This window comes from Trematomus bernacchii, unplaced genomic scaffold, assembly GCF_902827165.1.
Source record: "Trematomus bernacchii unplaced genomic scaffold, fTreBer1.1, whole genome shotgun sequence".
Classification (NCBI taxonomy): Eukaryota; Metazoa; Chordata; class Actinopteri; order Perciformes; family Nototheniidae; genus Trematomus; species Trematomus bernacchii.
Genome location: NW_022988082.1, coordinates 639,812 through 662,020, shown reverse-complemented (window position 1 = coordinate 662,020; position 22,209 = coordinate 639,812). Strand labels below are relative to the sequence as shown.

Below are 22,209 nucleotides of genomic sequence, written 5' to 3'. Positions count from 1 at the left end.
TGTGTGTGTGTGTGTGTGTGTGTGTGTGTGTGTGTGTGTGTGTGTGTGTGTGTGTGTGTGTGTGTGTGTGTGTGTGTGTGTATGTATGTGTGTGTGTGTGTGTGTGTGTGTGTGTGTGTGAGAGGATGAAGAGCTCCGCCCAGTCTCCAGTTTCCTGTGAAACTTGTTGTCGGTCCGTCTACAGGAGCCGTCAGACCGTTATTCTCCGGGCCGCCAGACCGTTATTCTCCGGGCCGTGTCGCAGTGCTCCCAGTTCGCAGACTCATCACACCGAGGGGGGGTGAGTGACGCTGCTGTTTGGACTGTCTACATCAGGGGTGGGGAACCTTTTTCCTCTCAAGGGCCATTTCAATTTTAACAACAACCTCCGAGGGCCGTACAAATTATTGACCTCTGCTTAAAAAAACTAAAATCACAGCCCATTCATTTAGCCTTTCATTCATGCTGTGCAAAGAAAAAGCAACCTCTTAATCCAGATATCTCACCATGACTCGCGCATGCATGCACGTGCACGGCTGTGGCATGACCACCAAAACATAAAGATATGGACACAAGACATGTGCAAATGCATGGGCGTAGGAAGCATCCTGAATGTGGGGGGGACATTTTTAACGGGGGGTGTGGGGGCGGGAAAAAAAATAGATTTCCTGTATTCTGGTGCATTTTAACAGGTGGTTTGATACTTTTATGTGGCTTTTATGTAGCATGAGGAAAATGATGGGTACATTTTGTAATTTCATCCAGTAGTAAAGAAAGGAAACATTTGATTATTAATTCAGAGCCGTCTTTGAATTAATAAAAAGCAGTTTAAATGCCCATTTTTTGTACATTTATATACAACAATAAATATTTGTGAGTGCATTGAGAGATATTGTTGTGGAGAGTCATTTATATATAAATCGCAAAATACATTTGTGAATCCTTCTGTGAGCATTTATTAATATTGAGACTGATCTGACTCCATACGGATGTTAAGTTCACCTAGGAATGGTATCATTGACTGATCGGGCTCGATATATGGTTAAATATAGCAGTAGGCTATCGATTTTCATAGATGAGAGTAACATCTACGTCACTTTACGGCTCCGCCCACTTTTGGGGGAAACAACGCTGTCATTTAAACGGCGATCGAGCCTGAAGCCACAGAGCTCTTCTTTTACTGTCCTTTGTTCTTAGAGGAAGTACAGAAACACTGAACTCTTGATTATTTTTAATGTTTGAGGTGCAATAAACGACACAGCAGCTTTTTGGCATGATAAAACTATTATGTTCCGCCTCGCTCATGAGAGTAACAGCTGGAGAAATTACAGCCTCGCCTACTGATTTTAATTTAATCATATATCAAGACTGATTGTCGATTTCCAATGATCTAATGTAATTGTTTGCCTGACTGGCCATCGTAATCGAGCTCTTTCAAGATCCAAAAATCCACGGTTTTCAAAAAACTTCAGAATTTGTATTGACAGCCATTCAAATGACAGCGTTGTTTTCCCCCAAAAGTGGGCAGGGCCGTCATTTTTGCCCGGAAGTGATGTAGGTGTTACTCTCATCTATTGACTGTATGATCAGTATGTCAGATGAACAGATCGCCACTGGGCTTTCAACTAAAGACACAGCCACACAAAAACTGTGGCATGGCTCCTTATGGGTACTGCAATTTTTGCCGGAGCGGCGTTCTGGTGCTCTCCGTCAGAACTGCACCCCTGTCAGACGAGACATATACCACGTGATGACATGCTAGGCTCGTGTTCTGTTCAAGGACCCTGACCTTGGCCAGGAAAAACAGGCACTCACTTTTTTAATTATTTTGCGGTCTAGATTTCTTTAATTTTTCTTTTTTGCGTGTGTTTATAAATTACCTCGAGGGCCATATCAAATGGTCTCGCGAGACGTATACGGCCCGGGGGCCGGAGGTTCCCCACCCCTGGTCTACATGTTGACATGTTTGAAAGGTCATGTTTAGAACAGTGAAACATGTTCTAATGTTACGGCAAGAGGCTAACGAAGTAAACATATTGATACCTCTGAGAGAGATAACCCGGACCATGCTAAAGTCAGGCATTCAAAGCGATACAAAATCATTAAAAAGTTAAAATAAAAACAAAAGCTCTCACTCTGCACAAAGGCCCATTTCAGAATCATGAATGTACATATAATTGATTCATATAATTTCATTGTAAAATGGACATGAGTAACTAAGTACATTTACTCAAGTTCTGTACTTAAATACAATTTTGAGGTATTTGTACTTTACTTGAGTATTTCAATGTTATGCTACTTTGTACTTCACTACAGTATCAGAGGTAAATGGTGTACTTTGACTCCACTACATGTATTTAATACCTTTAGTTACTTCACAGATGTGGATGAATGATATGAAATATAATCAAGTGTTAAATCAGACTTTAGTTCCACCTGGAGTAAATTCACAAGCTACCCTGCAGTATACAAAGTCATTCAAACTAGCTGCACCTTTACCAGCTTTGAGAACACTTTCATGATCAATCATTATAAAACATATCATATACATTATTCTGAAATGGACCAATCTGCACAATGACTACTTTTACTTTTGGTACTTTAACTATATTTTGATGCTATTACTTTTATACTTTTAATTGAGTTTGAGTTGACATTTTGAATGCAGGACTTTTACTTGTAACAAAGTATTCCTACACTCTGGTACTTCTACTTTTACTCAAGTACAAGATCTGAGTACTTCTACTTTTACTCAAGTTTAAGATCTGAGTACTTCTATTTTTACTCAAGCACAAGATCTGAGTACTTCTACTTTTACTACAAGATCTGAGTACTACTCCCACATGTGTTCATCACTTGTTGCAGCTGGTGAAGAAGGAGCTTATTTTTTAAGTATAGCTTATATACAACAGGAACTATACAGTGTAAGAAAAAGTTTTTAGAGAGTACTTGTCCATGGACTATACGTTGTGCATGCTGCACCTATTTTAAATATGATTAAATATCAACATAAAGCATACAAGAATCTGGGTTACTGTAACTAAGGTAACATTTTATTGTTTATTTGTTCATATTTGGCAAGAAACATGCTATACAAGAATCTTCCTCTTGGGGCCACTGGAATCTTCTTCTTCGGCATCGTATTTTACATTTTCCCACGGTTTTACGATACCGCTAACGTAAGTCAGCGGTAAGATTTTACTGCATCACACATAGGGATGGGTATCGTTTTAACGGCACTACTACTTTTATCGATACCGATAACGGTACTCTTATCGGTTCTTTTGAAAAAAAAAAAGTAAATTAAATAAAACAAATTGTAAATAATGTGAACTTACAGAACTATAAAAAACAAGTATTTACTGCAATAATACAGTGGTACAGGGCTTGAGTATTGTGTGTGCAAAGCGTCACTAATGAAACAGGAACTCTGGGATGCCTCCCACAAGTTCTTATGACAAACGGTTTATGTATTATGAGAGGGGGACACAGTGTAAGGGGATAGGCACACTATTGGCTGTGAATGTCCTCAGGCCTGGATTCTCATCAAGTCTGTCAAGTTGGGTGCAGATCAGAAGTAACAGGCACTTCCTGTTTCATGGGGAGGAAGGCCTTTGCGAGATCTCATAAAATGTTTTTTTTTTTTTTAATTATCATTAAACTGCGAATAATGTATTCACTCAAATAAATACAAAATATAATAAAATAGACATTAAGGTGCAGCATTTCGATGAATTGAAATAATCTGTATTTGAACTTTACTGTACTAGTACTCACAAAACATAAAATATTAGTTTTGGGTTTTTAATTATTATTAAACTGTGAATATTCACTCAAATAAATACAAAATATAATAAAATAGAAATTAAGGTGCAGCATTTCGATTAACTGAAATAATCTGTATTTGAACTGTTCTGTACTAGTACCTAAGCAGCCAGCTTGAAATTAGGACTTGCTTGTCATTGTATTTTCATGTTTTTTTTAAGAAAAATTAACTTGTCCACATTGCTTGCCGAAAGGGCAGATATGCTGGCACTAACAATGTCTCCTGCTGTGGAGAACACCCTCTCGCTAGGGACAGAGGTAGCAGATACAGCCAGGTAGCGCTTTGCTAACATGGCAACATAAGGATATTTGGCGTTTGTAATAGCTTTGGCTCGGTCTGAACTTTTTGCGAGTGTTGGAGGCTTAAATGCTAGTGGGAGTTGGGTTTGCACTTCAGTCTTTTTTCTTTTGGTACCGGTGATATTCATGTTCGGGTGATGCCTTTTCAAACGAGTGTGCAAATTTGATGTATTGCCAGCCGCGTAACCAATTTTAGTTGAACAATGCCGACAAATAGATTTGGTTTGGTCCACCTGTCTTTGTCCGTCATCCTTGTACGTAACTGCGAAACCAAAATGTTCCCAAACCGGAGACTTCAATGATGCTGGAGGATTTTCGAGCTCAACTTTATCTGCGTTCGCCATTTCGACAGTTCCTCAAATTACTGACTAAATTTGAACGCATCCCTGTGACCAGCTCTCATAGTATGCCTCTCGTCCAATGAAATGACTTGGTCGCTCTATGACGCGTTGAACCCAAAGTGAGCCAATTACACTGAATGCTGCGACGCAGCACCTGGGATTACTTCCAAAAAGTTGTTCACGTTCTCAATTTTTTACGTTTAACGTTATATTCGTTCGGTACACTTCGGTACACACGTGTACCGAACCGAAGGGCCCATACCAAATATTTTCGGTACAAATACGTATACCGTTACACCCCTACAAACCACCACCACAGACCTGTGACATCTCTCTGCTGAACAACCTCAACGGCTTCTTCGCACGCTTCGAAACACAGAACAGCACACCTGCGCAGAAAACAACGCCTCCACCCAACGACCAGGCTATCTGTCTGTCCCCAGGCAGTGTGAGGAGCACACTGCTAAGGATTAACACCCGGAAAGCTTCTGGGCCTGACAACATTCCTGGTCGTGTGCTGAGCTCACAGATGTCCTCACAGACATCTTCAACATCTCCCTGAGCCAGGCTGTTGTTCCCTCGTGCTTCAAGGTAACCACCATCATACCTGTGCCGAAGAAGTCATCACCTTCCTGCTTCAATGACTACCCCGCTGACTTCCACCATCATGAAGTGCTTTGAGCGGCAAGTCATGAAGCAAATAAAATGTTGTTGACTTCAGGAGAAACGACACCCAACACTGACCATTGGTGGTACTGCTGTGGAACAGGTGAGCTGCACTAAATTCCTGGGGGTGCACATCACCGAGGACCTCTCCTGGAGTAACAACACGACGTCAATCACCAAGAAAGCCCAGCAGCGCCTCTACTTCGTCCGAGTCGCCATCGAGAGCATCCTCAGCAGCTGCATCACGGTGTGGTTCGGAAGCTGCCCAGCATCGAACCGCAAGACCCTGCAGCGCATTGTGAACACAGCTGAGAGGATCATCGGTGCCTCACTCCTGGACATTTACAACACCCGCCTCACCCGCAGAGCACTCAGTATTGCTGGTGACCACACCTGCCTCTTCACCCTCCTGCCTTCAGGGAGGAGGTTCCACAGCCTGAGGTCGAGCACCACCCGACTAAAGAACAGTTTTTTCCACCAGGCTGTCAGGAGGCTGAACTCTCTCCCCATGCGGTGCTTGCTTTCTAGACCGACAACTTTTTGGTGCTTGAAACTAACCGGATTCCGGAGCTTAGAGGCGGCTACGCTGCGGTGTGAACAGGAAAAAACGGTGCTTTTCAAGCTCCAGCTCCGAACCGGCCCTGGAACCGCGTGTGAAAGGGGCATCAGACACTCAAATCCAGCACCAGACACTTTTTACGCTGCTATGGACAATATTGCAATAATGCACATGCTATGGACAATCTTGTACTAATATTTATTTTTGCACATTCAAAATATTGAAGTGACTGTTATTTTGTATATTGATTGTTGTGTTTTTATTTAGGTCTTAATGTGTGCACATGTAAAAATGTGTCTTAATGTGTATATTCATACTATTTGCACACATATTTTTATATTCTATATACATTTGTTTTTATATTTGGGATTGTGGGAAACAGTATTTCGATCTCTCTGTCTGTACACACAAACTGGAAGATTGACAATAAAGTTGACTTTGACTTTGAGAATAAGCTTTGCTAGGATTGGATTTATTCTGTAGGAGGAGTTTGAATCTTTTATTTTTTATGTAAGCAAAAAATAAAGAAATGAATCACACTTAATATAAAATGGCTGACTTCCTGTTTGGTTTAGATAATGGCCATATGTAAATATTGGCATGCACATCTCTTCAGTCTTGGACTCTTATCATCCAGCAAAACATTGGAGCATATTGGAGTCTGAAAGCTTGGGTTCCAGAAACATTCTGTCTGATGGCAAAAGGGGATTTTTCGTCGCCACGCTACGTTGAGTGGGTTCGAAGGAGATCCTCCAATTTCAGACTTGAGACTTGTAGGTACATTTCACGAAGAGGGGCTGCCTTTCAATATCTTTTGCCCCTTTCACACCAACGTGTTTTCAGGGCCGGCTCGGAGCTAGAGCCTGAAAAGTACCGTTTTTTCCTGTTCACACCGCAGCGGCGCTGCCTTTTAGCTCCGGAATCCGGTTCGTTTCCAGCTCCAAAAAATTGTCGGTCTCGAAGCAAGATTCCTGAGCTAAGAGGCGGCGTTGCTTATGTCTCTCTTACGTCGAGGCGTGCAGGAAACTAAACCCACCTCCCCTGAACATGGGTCGACTGAAGAGTCTCGTCATGCCAGCCTACAAGAAGTAGCGCTGAGCAAAGTGACTAGAAGGCAACCACACACACTTATAAAAAAAAACACACTTTATAAAGTCAGGCAACACTAACCAGGCTTCGTGTGATTCTGTTTATTTGTACCTTACTTTGACCATCCGTTCACTGTTATTGATCATTGTGGAGAGCAGGCAGACGTTTTGTTTTTGATTATAGCAGCTATCGGATGGAATCAATACATGGGCTGCACAGGTTGTCATGTCCGACTATCACAAGTAGAATCATAATGAAAAATACGCCGGTAAAATGTAGAAAACGGCTTATGCCACAATAGGATAGCAATAGCAAGTAGTCAGTTTAGCTTCGGTTGCTATGCTAACATCACCCATTTTATACCAGATAAACTTTCATAACAGCGTTGTGATGCCAAACAGCGTCAATTCAGACTGACACACATTCACTTAAGGGGAACTGGGGATATGTATCAGCTGCTTGTGTGACAGTCAGACAGTGAATACTTTAGAGCGGCCGCTGCCATGTGAGCTAACCCGGAGCTAACGGGAGAATAAACTCCCGTGGAAGAGCAGCCAGCACTGCAGCGGTCGGTAAATGCCGCTGAAACACATTAATAAACAATGAACCACGGCAGTATAAGGTTGGAGAAGTCGTTATTTAATTTAATCTGGCTTCATATGATTAAAAGCAACACGATCATCGACCCGACGCAGTTCCCCGTTGTTGTTGTTGTTGTAGTGAGCGCCGTAACACCGTTGGGGAGAAAATCAGCGACGTAAACGGTGACGTCATGACGCAGCAGCTGCAGCACCAGTCGGGCTCTGGGCGGTGTGAACAAAACGGGAGCAGAAAAGGGAAACCGGAGCTGAACCAGAAAAGCTCTAGCTCGGAGCTAGAACGGGAAAAGCGCTCGTGTGAAAGCCGCATTTGTAGGGGTCACTATTGTTGCCGACACCCAGAGATAGATACCTCCTAAAATATTATATTTTTCACCAGTTTTGACTATCCTGCCAGTAAAATCTAATTCTGCTAAATGTTTACTCTCCACAGGCGGTTCATTTTCTGGTCCAGCTTGACGGATTCAATAGGTCGGTGCTCAGGCCCTAAAAATGTATTTCAATAGTGTTCATTAAACTATCTAGCATTACATTAGAATAGAAAGATGATAAGTAAATACGGTTGTTGTGCTGTATCAATATTTGTTTTCTTATTAAATAGTAGGAATGCTCCGATCGCCAATTTATCAGCCGATACCAATCGCCGATCCGATCGAGTGGGCGGGGCCTATGGGGATCTTCCATTTAAAGTGATGTTTAAAACTCAGTTAATGGGGCTCATTCACTGGCGCTTCCACAAACAACAACCAAGATAATTATTAAATTCAAATGAAGTACATTATTCAAGTTTACATTAACTTTGGATAATAACTAGGGAGAAATGAGCGGAAGCGCTCTCTCTCTCTCCCTCTCCCTCTCTCCATCCCTCCCTCTCCTGACAGCCCGTCAGTATCTCCTGCAGCTCCCTGATCCAGTAATGAGTGACCCGACAGTGAAGAATAAATATATTTATAACTAGTTTAGCTTGTTCCAGAGGTAGATAAAATAACTAAGTGTGTTAGGTCTAACTCTTAGTGTGTGTTTTGCTCCACTCACCGGTCCGTCACAGCGGGTGGAGCTGCAGGATTTCTGCTTCACACACGTTGCATACCGCTATTTTATTGTCATTTTCGGACACCTTAAAATACTGCCAGACTGGTGAAGCCATTTTCGCGAGCTTGTTTTGCCGCGCACAGAGAAAGGTGTCATGTATTTTACGTCATCATTTTACGTCATGCGATCGGCTCTCGCGATCGGAGCATCCCTATTAAATAGAAATAGAAAAGGTGAAAAATCAAGAACATGGACAGATGCTATGCCCCCAAATCACAAAACCCACCCTGAAGAACACACAAAGGTCACGGCCACTGGCAGTCAAACACTGAAACACATCCAATAGACGTATTAATAACGCGGCAGTATTAAAGTATAGCATGGATTTAATTAGCAGGGGTATTTTGCTGTAGCTAACGTGATTAGTGTTTTAAGCTTGTATGAAGTCATACACCGGGAAAAATAGAGCTGAACAAAACTATCTAATATCTGATCCACCTTAAAGTCATTGTAACTGAAGCCCCTGAAAGCCACCACCACGTAATCAGGGTGAAGAGGTTGTGGTCATCTCACATATTCATGTTGGCTCCAAAGCGTCACTTCACTCTGATCAGACGGCAAGCAAGATGTAGCTGCACCTTAAAGGAGAGGTGTCATGGCCATTTCCACTGATCATAATTCCATTGTTGAGGTCTACTAGAATAGATTTATATTGTGCATTTTTCCAAACTCACATTGGTTTCTCAAACAGCATCTCTGTAAACTACTTGTATTCACTGAATTTCACTCTCTGCCTTTAACGGCTCGTTGTAGCTCCAATAGCTCCAGCCCCCACCCTCCCTGTGAGCACAGTGTGCTCTGATTGGTCGGGACGTTGTGAATCGCGCTGAGCTCCGTGGAGGTGTTGTTTCCTTGTTTAGCATACATAGCGAAACACAGCCAAACTCATCCTGAGCACACACAAAGTCACAGCCGAAGTAAAAACAATAAGTGTGGCTTGATATTGAGTAAGAAAAAGGTTGATAAACTCTGTGAGAATGGGTCTGCAGAGAGAATGGGTCTGCAGAGAGAATGGGTCTGCAGTGAGAATGGGTCTGCAGAGAGAATGGGTCTGCAGTGAGAATGGGTCTGCAGTGAGAATGGGTCTGCAGAGAGAATGGGTCTGCAGTGAGAATTTCGCCGCGATCCCAACTGTCTGTTATCAGCCTGCAGCCAGGGAGGAGAAATCAGCTGAGCTGCCTGCTCCCTGCACACAGATGTGTGTGTGAGGAAGTCCGTGGATTGGTCAATTTGGACCAATCAGCAGGGGCTTAACGTAACGGCTGCGCGGACGTAACGTAACGGCTCCACGGATTGGTCCATTTGGTTCCGGGTAACGCATGACCGTATCGCATCATAGCTCTGGGCGTATCGCTCCCTACGTAGCGATACCCAGGAAGTAAACAATGGGCAATGACGTATCTCCAACGAGGCGTTTTGGGGAGGTATTTTCTGTGTTAGAGTTTTACTCGCTACAGGGTGTACTTTGAGGGTTTTCACTCTGCACACCGTTTACATGCATAAAAACCTTCATAACACACAAGGGGACGGGTAATAACCGGAAAAGCATGACACCTCTCCTTTAACCTTTAAAAATACTGTTAGAGCCACTATTTTGTTTGAATGAGAAAGGCCACCTAATCGTGACGTCTGTAGTCAACCAGAGTATAAAAGACTACAATTCCCACTGCACCTCCTCTAAAGTGACATTGATGGGCATCCTGCTAGAAAGATGCCGTCGAGACACCGTTTTTAACCGTTCAACTACCATTTAAGTTATCAAGTTGTATAAGCCTTAACAAAGAAAGAAAGCAAGAAAGAATACCTAAGTTGTTTGTTATTTTATTTGAGTTTTGCCTCTTTGTTTTGACTATTGTGAAGGCCTCTTTTCTTTGTTGCATGTGTAAAAGTTTGTTATTTTATTTTGAGCAAACCCATTGCATAATATCATCCAAACCATCGGATGAGCAACTCATCAGCTGTAAGTAACACAAATATAAAGGAAAGAAAACAAGTAAAAAATGTCTGTTTAAGGCGTCTAGTGGCTTGATGGGAAAATAAGGAAGGAAGCCACGACAAAAACAATTCCATTATTTAACTCCCTCCCCCTTTCTCTCCCTCAGAACACACAGTTCTTCTCTCCTTCTCTTCCAAACTCCTCCTCCTCTCCTCTTCCTCCCTCACATCTGCAGCATTCTTGTCTTTCCTAAGAGGATTGTGACATGTGGTTTTGATGAACTCACACGCTCTCTCTGTTCCCTTTTCCCCCCTTTCACTACCTCATTCTGTTCTCTATTTCTCAATGTCTCCTCCTCTGTCCAAACAGATACACACACTGCAGAAACACACATGAATACACAAACACAAGACACTACTCAGTTTTATTGGCTTCCCACTGTCCTCCCCCTGTCTAGTGGTGTGTCTCATGATCATGTGGTCTGTCTTTGTTTTAAAAAAAACCTCTTCTCGTACAGTTTGCAACACTTTTTCTCTGGTTTTGATTTGGCAGTGTTCAAACACTATCCTCGAATGACAAACATTTTTCATCGGAAAATATTTTTTCTCTGCAGTACAACACACTTTTATAAACCATTTCATTGTATATATTTTACCTATTATAATGTGAGAACATTCAGAATGAACACACTGTATATCTGTGTACCTGTGTAAGACCATATCATTAGATCTAATCACTCAAACATTAAATTGCACAGTATTTGATTTACACACTTCCTTCCCGTAGACATGCCTACTAGAGCAATTTGGGGTTCAGAGCTCTTCACATGAAATTGGACATTATTCATGCAGTGAAACATTGTACTGTTTTTCTGCCATCCAGGGGGTATGTGCTTGGTTTGAGTATAACTGAATGGATTTGTATCTTCACTTCAGGACAGTTCTATTGGTTATCTGACTTCCTGTCTGGCAGTATGATATCCTCTGAGGGTACAGTGGCAGCAGGTGAACCCAGGTTCCATCGTCTCTACGCCTGGTTTGACCCTGAAAGTGCTGCGGTGAGATCTACACACAGTTCTGGTGGAGCCCACTTACATTTCAAGTCTAACTACTGATCAAATATAAGTGTGTGTGTGTGTGTGTGTGTGTGTGTGTGTGTGTGTGTGTGTGTGTGTGTGTGTGTGTGTGTGTGTGTGTGTGTGTGTGTGTGTGTGTGTGTGTGTGTGTGTGTGTGTGTGTGTGTGTGTGTGTGTGTGTGTGTGTGTGTGTGTGTGTAGGTGGTGACCATCCTGTTGGGGCTGTTCCAGGTGCTGTTATCTGTCCCTCTGGCTTACGCTGACCAGACTCTGCCAAAACTCTTCATACTGCCGCTGGTCTTAGGGATCCTAGTATGTATCTCGTCATTTTATGTCTTAGGATGACTTTGGGTCAGCGGGTCAAATAAAACAAAACATGAAAAGCTGTTGCAGATGGTCTGCACATTATATTTCATAAACATTTCAGTCAACATAAATCTAGGTAATTTAGAATTCTCTCAATCTCTGTCTAATGTAAGGCTGACAGCTGCACAGCTGCACCGTCTCCACCTCGCTGCTCCTTATATAGTATACTGGATCATCATTAGGACTACATCAGTCTGATCTTAAAGGTGGGGTAGGTAATTTTGGAGAAACCAGCTCGAGTGCGCTAGAATTTGAAAATACACAACCGGAGAAAATCTGCCACTTCCTTATTTTGTGTCAAAGCACTTAAGATATTCATTGCTATCGGGATGTTAAGAGCATTCCATGGAATATAACAAAAAGTGTATCTCGAGCCGGTTTCTCAAACTTACCTACCCCACCTTTAAATGTCCCATATTATACTATATTTGAACAATATATTATAGGGACATATCTATAAAAACATGTCTCTGAAGTGTTTTGCTGAAAATACCAAACAGATCACCCATTGTAGCATGCCTCATACCCCTCTATTTCAGCCCTGTTACTAAAGTGCTGATTCTGTGTCTGGCCCTTTAAATGTAACCGAGCTGCTGCTGGCCACGCCCCTTTGGAGCTGCCGCATGCAAGCAGTGAGTTCTGTGAAGAGAAGGCTGTCTACCAGCAGAAACTCAGCTAAACGCTGCCGTGATTAAACGCCATATCATGTTCCAAACCACATCAAGGATTATTTCTGAAACAGAATGGAGCTCAAACTCTTTCTCTCTCGCGGGTTTACTACAAGGACAGTACCTTTTATTTCCTGCTTCTTTAAACATATTTTCTCCAGTACAGCGTTAGCTCTGAGTGTTAGCGATGCTTGCTAATGTAAACACAGACCATATTTCTTCCAGAACACGTCCATATTGTTTCTGATACAGCAACGTTTCTGATAGGGGACGATAGGTTGGGCGAGATGTTGCCAGGAGTTCAACGTAAAGCCAGCCCAGATTTTGGTAATGTCAACATGACGCAGCAAATCTATATCAGCTCCGTTGTGCCTCCGTTTTTAGAGATGTGGGTAAGGAGGAAAAGAGAGAGGGTTGTATTTTATGATACTTTGTGAGTCTCCTTACACACGGGGACATATATTTATGTATAAAAGACATCAAAAAGTGCCTTTTGGTTAATGGGTGACCTTTAAAGTACTTTGACACTGTGGCTCTACTCCTGAGGCTGAAGGCTGAACTGAGGACAGATTTTTTTACACAGCTTTAATAAAGTAAGGTGTTAGTTGCCCAAATAAAAATAAAACATTAATATGTATCATGTTTTAACCGTCACATGCTGTATATTGACATTGTTTGAAGACTGGTAGTTTGTAGAGATCAAACTTAGGCAGTACTCACATAATGCCAGGTAGGTTTATCAGTGGCTTTCGGCACTCTCAGGTACGCCCCAGCTGCTTTAAGCGTCTTTACTACACAGATTCCTACTGATGGTATGAACATGAGGAATCATTACAGCTGCAAATAACCCTCTAAATCTTCATATGGACATGTGACTATTGTACTGCTGAAGGTTGCTCAAATGTATGGTCTATCCTTTCTTTAAAGGATAGGTATACATATATAGTATACAGTGCCTCCGGAAAGTATTCATACCCCTTAACTTTTTTCACATTTTGTTATGTTACAGCCATATTTCAAAATTGATTAAATTCATTTGTTTTCTCAACATTCTACACGCAATACCCCATAATGACCAAGTGGGAAAAGTTTTAAAATAATCTTTGCAAATTAATTAAAAATAAAAAACTCAAATATGTACATAAGTATTCACACCCTTTACTCAATACTTTGTTGAAGCACCTTTGGCATCAATTACAGCCTCAAATCTTCTTGAGTATGATGCTACAAGCTTGGCACACCTATCTTTGGGCAGTTTCTCCCATTCTTCTTTGCAGATTGTCTCAAGCTCCATCAGGTTGGATGGAGAGCGTCGGTGCACAGCCATTTTCAGATCTCTCCAGAGATATCCAATCCGGTTCAAGTCTGGGCTCTGGCTGGGCCACTCAAGGACATTCACAGACTTGTCCCGAAGCCACTCCTTTGTTATCTTGGCTGTGTGCTTAGGGTCGTTGTCCTCAGGTGAACCTTCGCCCCAGTCTGAGGTCCAGAGCGCTCTGGAGCAGGTTTTCATCAAGGATCTTCCTGTACATTGCTGCATTCATTTTTCCCTTGATCCTGACTAGTCTCCCAGTTCCTGCCGCTGAAAAACATCCCCACAGCATGATGCTGCACCACCATGCTTCACTGTAGGGATGGTGTTGGCCAGGTGATGAGCGGTGCCCGGGTTCCTCCAGACATGATGCTTGGCATTCAGGCCAAAGAGATCAATTTTGGTTTCATCAGACCAGACAATTTGTTTTTCTCATGGTCTGAGAGTACTCTAGGTGCTCCATGGGGGCTTTCATGTGCCTTTTGCTGAAGAGTGGCTTCCTTCTGGCCACTCTACCATAAATGCCTGATTGGTGGACTGCTGCACAGATGGTTGTCCTTCTGGAAGGTTCTCCCATCTCCACAGAGGAACACTGGAGCTCTGTCAGAGTGACCATCAGGTTCTTGGTCACCTCTCTGACCAAGGCCCTTCTCCCCTGATGTTCAGTTTGGTTTGGGCAGCCAGCTTTAGGATGAGCCCTGGTGGTTTCAAACATCTTCCATTTGCAAATGATGGAGACCACTATGCTTGTTGGGACGTTCAATGCTGCAGACATGTTTCTGTACCCTTCCCCAGATCTGTGCCTTGATACAATCCTGCCTCTGAGGTCTACAGACAATTCCTTGGACCTCATGACTTGGTTTGTGCTCTGATATGCACTGTCAACTGTGGGACCTTATATAGACAGGTGTGTTCCTTTCCAAGTCATGTCAAATCTATTTAATTGACCACAGGGTCACAAGTTATAGAAACATTTCAAGGATGATCAGTGGAAACGGGATGCACTTGAGCACAATTTTCAGTGTCATAGCAAAGGGTATGAATACTTATGTACATGTGATATTTCATTTGATTATTTTTAACACGTTTGTATTCAAATCTTTAAAATCGTTTTCACTTTGTCATTATGGGGTTATGGGTTTAGAATGTGTTACGACTGAATAAACGGGTTTGAACTCAAATGCACGACTCACACAGGATTTAACAAAAAAAGGTTTATTCAAACCAAAGCTCAACTACAAAACTAAATTACTCTTAATGAGGAAAAACACTAACAAAACAAAATCACTTCAATGAGGAAAAACACTAGGAGCATGAATAAGAAAATACTCAGACAAGACGTGGCTCAAAGCTCTGCTTGGGAGTATTCCTGGCAAGATACGCTGGTAGATTGTCACAAGAAAGGAAACAAACTGGCACAGGACAAAGGGAGACGAGGACAATAAATACACCAGGTAATGGGGAACAGGTGGAAACAATCAGGGGCGGGGTCGACAATCACAGGAGTGGGAGACACACAAGGAAGGGAGGTCAGAGTATCTGAAACGAGAGGGAAGGTTACTATTAAAAAATAAAGGGGAAATCACTAGACAAAGACAAAAACACTAAACCAACATAATTTGCGAGAGATGACAGTACTCCCCCCTCTAGGGACGACTCCTAACGGCCCAGGAACCTGAGGGTGCTGGCGAAAAAAGTCATTAATGAGAGTTTGATCCTCGACAAATGTTGATGGGATCCAGGAGCGTTCCTCTGGTCCATAACCCTCCCAGTCAACCAGGAACTGTCTCCCTTTGCCTCTGTTCCGGACCGCCAACAGGCGCTTGACCGTATAGACCAGGCCGTCGTCGAGCATTCGGGGGGGTGGAGGGGGTTTGGCTGCGGGAACCATGGGGCTTTCCTTTACCGGCTTCAGTCGTCCCACATGGAAAGTGGGATGAACCCTCAGAGACCTGGGGAGGTTCAAAAGCAGTAGCCATGAGGGGGAGCGGATACCTGTTCTTAACCGTAAGGAGAATAATCAATGCATGGCCTAAGGGATCCGTCCTTTTTTCCCACAAAGAAAAAACCCGCCCCAGCCGGGGAGGAAGACGGGCGGATCAGACCTGCACAAAGAGAGGTGTCAATGTACTCCTTCATAGCCTCCTTCTCAGGGCCCGAGATGGAGTATAACCTACCCTTCGGAATTGGAGCCCTAGGTAACAGATTGATGGCACAATCATACGGCCTATGAGGAGGAAGGGAGGTGGCGCTCACTTTACAAAATACCTTGGCCAGGTCATCGTAACAGGGAGGAACAGAAGTTAAATCTGGGGTTTGAGTCTTGCGGTCCAGGCTATGTTGAGTATTAGTAACCCGATCGGTACTACGTTCCCCAGAAACCCCTCCTACTGCCATGTTTCCCACACACTTAAAACAATCCTGTGAACACTCCTGCCCCCACCCCTTAATTTTACCTGACCGCCAATCAACATATGCTTGGTTAGCCAGGGAAAACCTAGGATGAGAGGATGTTGAGCAGAATTAAACAGGTGAAACGACATGAGTTCACAATGATCATCAATCATGATAGTGACAGATTCGGTCTTGTGTGTGACATGAAATAGAAGTTTGCCATCCAGAGCACTTGCTTTCAAAGGGGACGACAAAAGTTCAGTTTTAAGTCTCAGTTCATGTGCTAATCCCCAATCCATCAGGCTTTCGTCAGCCCCAGAGTCAATTAACACTTTTTGAGAGTTACTTTTTTCATGGCAGATTACCTTTATGTTGGTCAACTTGCGGGGAGGAGAGTCTGCCGTAGAAAGACGGCTCACCAATGCCCTCCCTTTCACTGGTGAGCCCCGTCTTTTACCGGGCATCCAGAGAGAAGATGACCTTGTTGGCCGCAGTAAAAACATCTTCCCTCCAGCAGGCGGCGCCGCTGCTCCTCCGTAGACACCTTGGCACGTCCCAGCTGCATTGGCCCCTCGGCCTTGTTGGGGGACGCTGATCTCTGGGATGGAAGGAAAGAGGTAGTCTCCTGAGAGTGAGAAGAGTAGGGGTGCCCTCTAGGGTGGAAATAGGGTAGTGCAGCCCTGTCCTTCTCCCGTTTCCTCTCAGCAAGTCTGTTATCAATCCTTATGGACATGGCAATGACAGAGTCTAGTTCCACAGGCAGCTCCAAGGGCGCCAGCTGATCCTTAATAGGGTCAGAAAGTCCATTAATAAAGGCATCGAACAAAGCAGAAGAATTCCAGCCACTATCGGCCGCGATGGTGCGAAATTCCACTGCGTAGTCTGACACACTGCGTCTTCCTTGACTTAACTTGTAAAGGGCCCGAGCTGCTTCTCTGCCTGGGGACGTTTGGTCAAAAATGTTCGTCAGGGAGTCCGTAAACTGTCCCAAAGACTTGCATATCGGCGAGTCACGTGACCATTCAGCCGTAGCCCACGCCGCCGCTCGTCCGGTGAGATGGGAAATCATAAAAGCCACCTTGGATCTCTCCGTGGGAAAGGCTGTCGGAAGTTGACTATAATGTAGGCTGCAATTCACCAGAAAGGGACGGCAGTCATGGGATTCCCCGGAAAACTTCTCAGGCGGAGCCAGGCGGATTGACACGGTGTGGGAAGCGGGCGCCGGGTCCGCATTCGCTTCGGGTCCGGCCGGAGGTGGGGGTGAGGGCTCAGCCTTGAGGTGAGTGAGCAGGTGGTGAACCTGCCCCGCCAGGTGGTTAATCTGGTTTGTTACAGATGACTCGAACTCCCTCTGGCTGTCTGTGACGTGCGATATTCCCTGCTGGATGGCCGTTAAATGATCCTCCTGTTGAGCGAGGCGGCCTCCCTGAGAGCGAAGCGCCGCTTTCAGCTGTTCAGAGTCGGCTGAGTTCATGTTTAGGCCAGTTCATACTGTTACGACTGAATAAACGGGTTTGAACTAAAATACACGATACACACAGGATTTAACAAAAAAAGGTTTATTCAAACCAAAGCTCAACTACAAAACTAAATTACTCTTAATGAGGAAAAACACTAACAAAACAAAATCACTTCAATGAGGAAAAACACTAGGAGCATGAATAAGAAAATACTCAGACAAGACGTGGCTCAAAGCTCTGCTTGGGAGTATTCCTGGCAAGATACGCTGGTAGATTGTCACAAGAAAGGAAACAAACTGGCACAGGACAAAGGGAGACGAGGACAATAAATACACCAGGTAATGGGGAACAGGTGGAAACAATCAGGGGCGGGGTCGACAATCACAGGAGTGGGAGACACACAAGGAAGGGAGGTCAGAGTATCTGAAACGAGAGGGAAGGTTACTATTCAAAAATAAAGGGGAAATCACTAGACAAAGACAAAAACACTAAACTAACATAATTTGCGAGAGATGACAGAATGTTGAGAAAACAAATGAATTTGATCAATTTTGAAATATGGCTGTAACATAACAAAATGTGGAAAAAGTGAAGGGGTATGAATACTTTCCGGAGCAATATATACATTTGAGCAACCTTCAGCAGTACAATAGTCACATGTCCATATGAAGATTTAGAGGGTTATTTGCAGCTGTAATGATTCCTCATGTTCATACCATACACAAATGAAAAATGTTCATAGTAATTCCTTATTTCAAACTTTAAAGCAATCACTCCTTGCATTGACAATATATTTTAATGAAAAGATCTGTGTCTTGCAGATTGTGGCGGCAGGATCCTTTACCATTGCCAACGAGAGAAACTCCAGCAGACTACTGGTATGTTCACAGCACATTTTCATCTTACCAATATCTGAAATATCATACACGCTTTTGCTTTCTTTGTATCAACATTCACTCGACAAACATTTTTAGTTAGACTCATGTGTTGCAGTGTATAACCCAAGAATAAAAACTCATAAAAATACAGACGAAGCCTTTGTGCATCTTTTGTAATATTCTTTAGTTGTAATAATATTTTGTAAGTTATTCAAATGTACACTAATACAAGTGTGTGGGTGTTCTGTGCACATTGATGGAACTCTACTGTCCCCCCCACAGCTCTGTGGTTGTGCATGCAGTAATGTTGTTGGCCTGCTGGGGGCGCTGCTGGCCTTCTGCATCTACTGCTACAGCCTGAGCAGTGCACACAGCAGGGAGCCTTGTTTTCCCGCTGCTGACCATGAATATAGACACATAGGCTCCTACTACGGCTGCCCCGGGGAACTCCTGATGGTCAGTGCTGCTTTTATTAAACTTCACTTCTCTCTTCTTTTCCAGTAGAGATAAAGAAAAGGAAAAATAAAAACCGATAATAGTGTTGCAGTGATGATGCAGATTTACGCAGACCATGAAGTTTGCATCGCAAGAGATCCATCGACAAAAAGCAACAGAATTTTTTATTTGGGTTGGAGAAATAAGATCCGTTGCACATGTTTATGATACCTACACATTTTGTTTAGCAGGATCATCATCTGTTTCCAAAAAGTAGAAATTGAAAGACAAGACATCCGAAAGCAGTAAAAAAAAAAACGAATTTCCAAACCTGTTAAGCCCTGAGCCTGTTTTTCAGGTCTCAGGCTCGAAAATGACATACCCAGAACAAATGACTATAACTTCACTTCTAAAAGGGGAAAATTAATAATCTTTTTTCTCAAAGCAATGATAAACCTGTGAGTTGGATGTAGAAAAGTCAGAATCAATATAGAATTTTTTTAAGTAAATTCAGATTGAACATAGTAAAAAACTGTAAATTATAGTGTCCGTCCAAAAATTATGTTTTACTTATAGTGAAAACCACCCTTGGATGATGGGTTAGTAGACTAAAAGCTTTAGGAATCCAAACTATAACATATAATAAGTACCCTGTATCAAGATTGATGCTAAACAAGTGACATTTGACCTTTTTAGAGAGATTTAGCAAAACAAAAAACCACCTCTGGGGTCATTTGGGTGGATTTGCCGTATCTCTGGAACCCATTGGTCGATTTTGATGATTAACACAACTTTTTAACCGTTAGAGCCAATAGAATCGAGGGGGTGAGAGTGATGCGCACGCAGTTTGCCCAAAACCGAAAGCTCCGTTACACTCTAATGAAAAATAGGTTTATTGCCATAAATGTTATGATAGATTATCAGTAATCATTTCAAAGGGACACAGAGACATTGTATTAACCTTCAGCAGCGTTTATATGCGTTTTAATGCCCTTGAACACAACTTTTGATCAGAAAACAGCAAAGGTAAGACGTATTTGCCGTTTTGGCCCCGTAAAGTGAAGTTGTGTGTTGTCTTTCCTGCCGTGAGTTTTGGTCGCACAGTGATGATACTTATACCATTGGAATATGTGGAATCTCAGCTTTCATATGATATCTAGTTTGTGCAGATTGCATGAAGTATAAACAGAGGCGAGTCGTGACATTTATACCTAGGCCCTCTGACCCCCCCCTTCCCTCGAAAAAAAAGAAGAGTTATTACGTCTCAGCGTATACTTCAGCGGAATATCAAAACAACGGCCCGGGGTGCAAAACGCATCAATGACAGCGACCCTCTACCACACAAAACAACACCATTTATCTAAACACCTATCATGACAGGGCACCCACAGCCAAGTAACAATTACAAATGAATGAAGTCGGCACGGCGGCCCACATTGAAAATGACTTAGGCCTACCTTTGATGATCATATCACTTAAACACAAAGTCCATCCTCCTGTCCTTTTGGATGAAGCACTTGATGGCGGGTCATGCAGCTGATCCTTTGCCACTCCAATTTATCATTGTAACTCAATCTTGAAAATGACTCGGTAAATAATTTCGCAACGATGTCATCACTATCACTGAAATGACATGGTCATTCGTTTTCCACAGACCTTATTTCGAGCTATTACATCCATGAGAAATCCCATTGCTTTTCTGTCGAGGGAACCCGAGCACAGCTTACTTCCGGGTTTTAGGACGCGTCACTGCACCACTTGCATAAACCTCACAGCGGGCGGAACTTGTCATAAAGTCCGCGAAAATAAAGCCCACCCATTTAGAGGGAAGATATGATTGGTCAATTGTACTGTCATTTGACATTACTCTCTCATTGAGTAGCTGGCCCTCTGTGAATGTACAGAGGGACCAACAAGCTCTCCCGTCTTCACAGTAACTCGCAGAGTCGGCATTTAACCCTTCACATTCCAACAGAAACTTAACAGGCAGATTCGAAGGATTTATTTCTTTGGAAATGTTATTTTAAATACAATTAAATCAAGTTATTTTGGTAAAACTAATGAAAAATGTAACAAAAAAAATATATAAAAAATAATATGTTAAAAAAAATGTTTAAAATATTATTTTTTTGAATATCTTAGGGCCCTGACGGCTCGCCACTGAGTATAAAATATAGTGTGATAGCACACTTTCGCTTTGTGCTAATTCAGAGGCTTGGTGTTACCCTTGTGTTTCGTTTAGCTAAAAATGGTTCATATCGTCAGTTAGTTGAGTCTCTTCCCGTTAAGTGGGTATGACACATTAATAGGTTGTTAAATGTCAAGAAGCCCTGAGACACAGTGCTTTACAGGTTATGAGAAGAATTGGGGGAAAGAATGGTGATGATGATGTGTGTTTTGATTCCCTGCAGGCCTACTGCTGGAGCATGACGGTGCTGCTGCTGCTCTACAACACTGCAGCCGCTCTGCTGCACGGCCTGCTGTCCATGAACGCCTACAGAGCACTCAAGAGAGACTGACACACACAGAACATGGAAACATTGAAACTAGTTTATTTGTTATAAGTGTCAAACCTGCAGATTTCTGGTTAAGTGGACTTGGTGACACTGTAGTGAGTTTTCTTTATATAAAACAGATCAGATAAGTTATATTCTGACCAAAGTGTGTCCTGACTTCATTGATGGTAACACAGTAAATAAGTTCTTCTTACTCAGTCAGCATACACAGTCGATGTGACGAGATTAAATAAACTAAATAGTCAATAACTGTGAGATATATTAAATATTTTTCTAGAAAATAATAAGAAAAAAAAGGCAAGGACTTAAACTCAAACCCACTCAATTTTATATGATATTCCTACTAAGAGATACCCATGATCCTACACACTGCTCCTCTCAGGTGTGTGTGTGTGTGTGTGTGTGTGTGTGTGTGTGTGTGTGTGTGTGTGTGTGTGTGTGTGTGTGTGTGTGTGTGTGTGTGTGTGTGTGTGTGTGTGTGTGTGTGTGTGTGTGTGTGTGTGTTTTCTCAGGCTCTGTAGGCGCCTTTTAATGACTGTGGGGGTGGGGGGTGCAAAAAATATAAATACATGACAAAAATGTTTCACTGTAAATATTCAAACATATTGTCCTTGTCTTTCCATACTGGCTCTAACACATATCTTTCCTCAAACCTGCTTAATGAATCTTTACGTTTTTATTGTTTATTTTTAAATTTAACAGACCCTGGAATGGAATGG

At 42.7% G+C, this 22,209-nt stretch overlaps 1 protein-coding gene across 1 annotated transcript; it reads left to right on the top strand.

Moving 5' to 3' along the window:
* The first annotated feature begins 132 nt into the window (after positions 1 to 132).
* Positions 133 to 21,904, top strand: si:dkey-9i23.16 (uncharacterized protein LOC571915 homolog). Its single transcript, XM_034120895.1, has 6 exons — positions 133 to 280; positions 11,322 to 11,443; positions 11,663 to 11,773; positions 18,483 to 18,539; positions 18,822 to 18,995; positions 21,386 to 21,904. The coding sequence occupies exons 2-6, from the start codon at positions 11,360 to 11,362 to the stop codon at positions 21,491 to 21,493; spliced, it is 534 nt and encodes a 177-aa protein (XP_033976786.1). The 5' UTR covers positions 133 to 280; positions 11,322 to 11,359; the 3' UTR covers positions 21,494 to 21,904.
* The last annotated feature ends 305 nt before the right edge of the window (positions 21,905 to 22,209 follow it).

Bases quoted from the DNA above. Each gene is read 5' to 3' on its own strand.
- si:dkey-9i23.16 (XM_034120895.1), top strand. From the start codon at position 11,360: ATGATATCCTCTGAGGGTACAGTGGCAGCAGGTGAACCCAGGTTCCAT. The intron at 11,444-11,662 runs GTGAGATCTACA...GTGTGTGTGTAG, and splicing joins TTGACCCTGAAAGTGCTGCG to GTGGTGACCATCCTGTTGGG. The intron at 18,996-21,385 runs GTCAGTGCTGCT...GATTCCCTGCAG, and splicing joins GCCCCGGGGAACTCCTGATG to GCCTACTGCTGGAGCATGAC.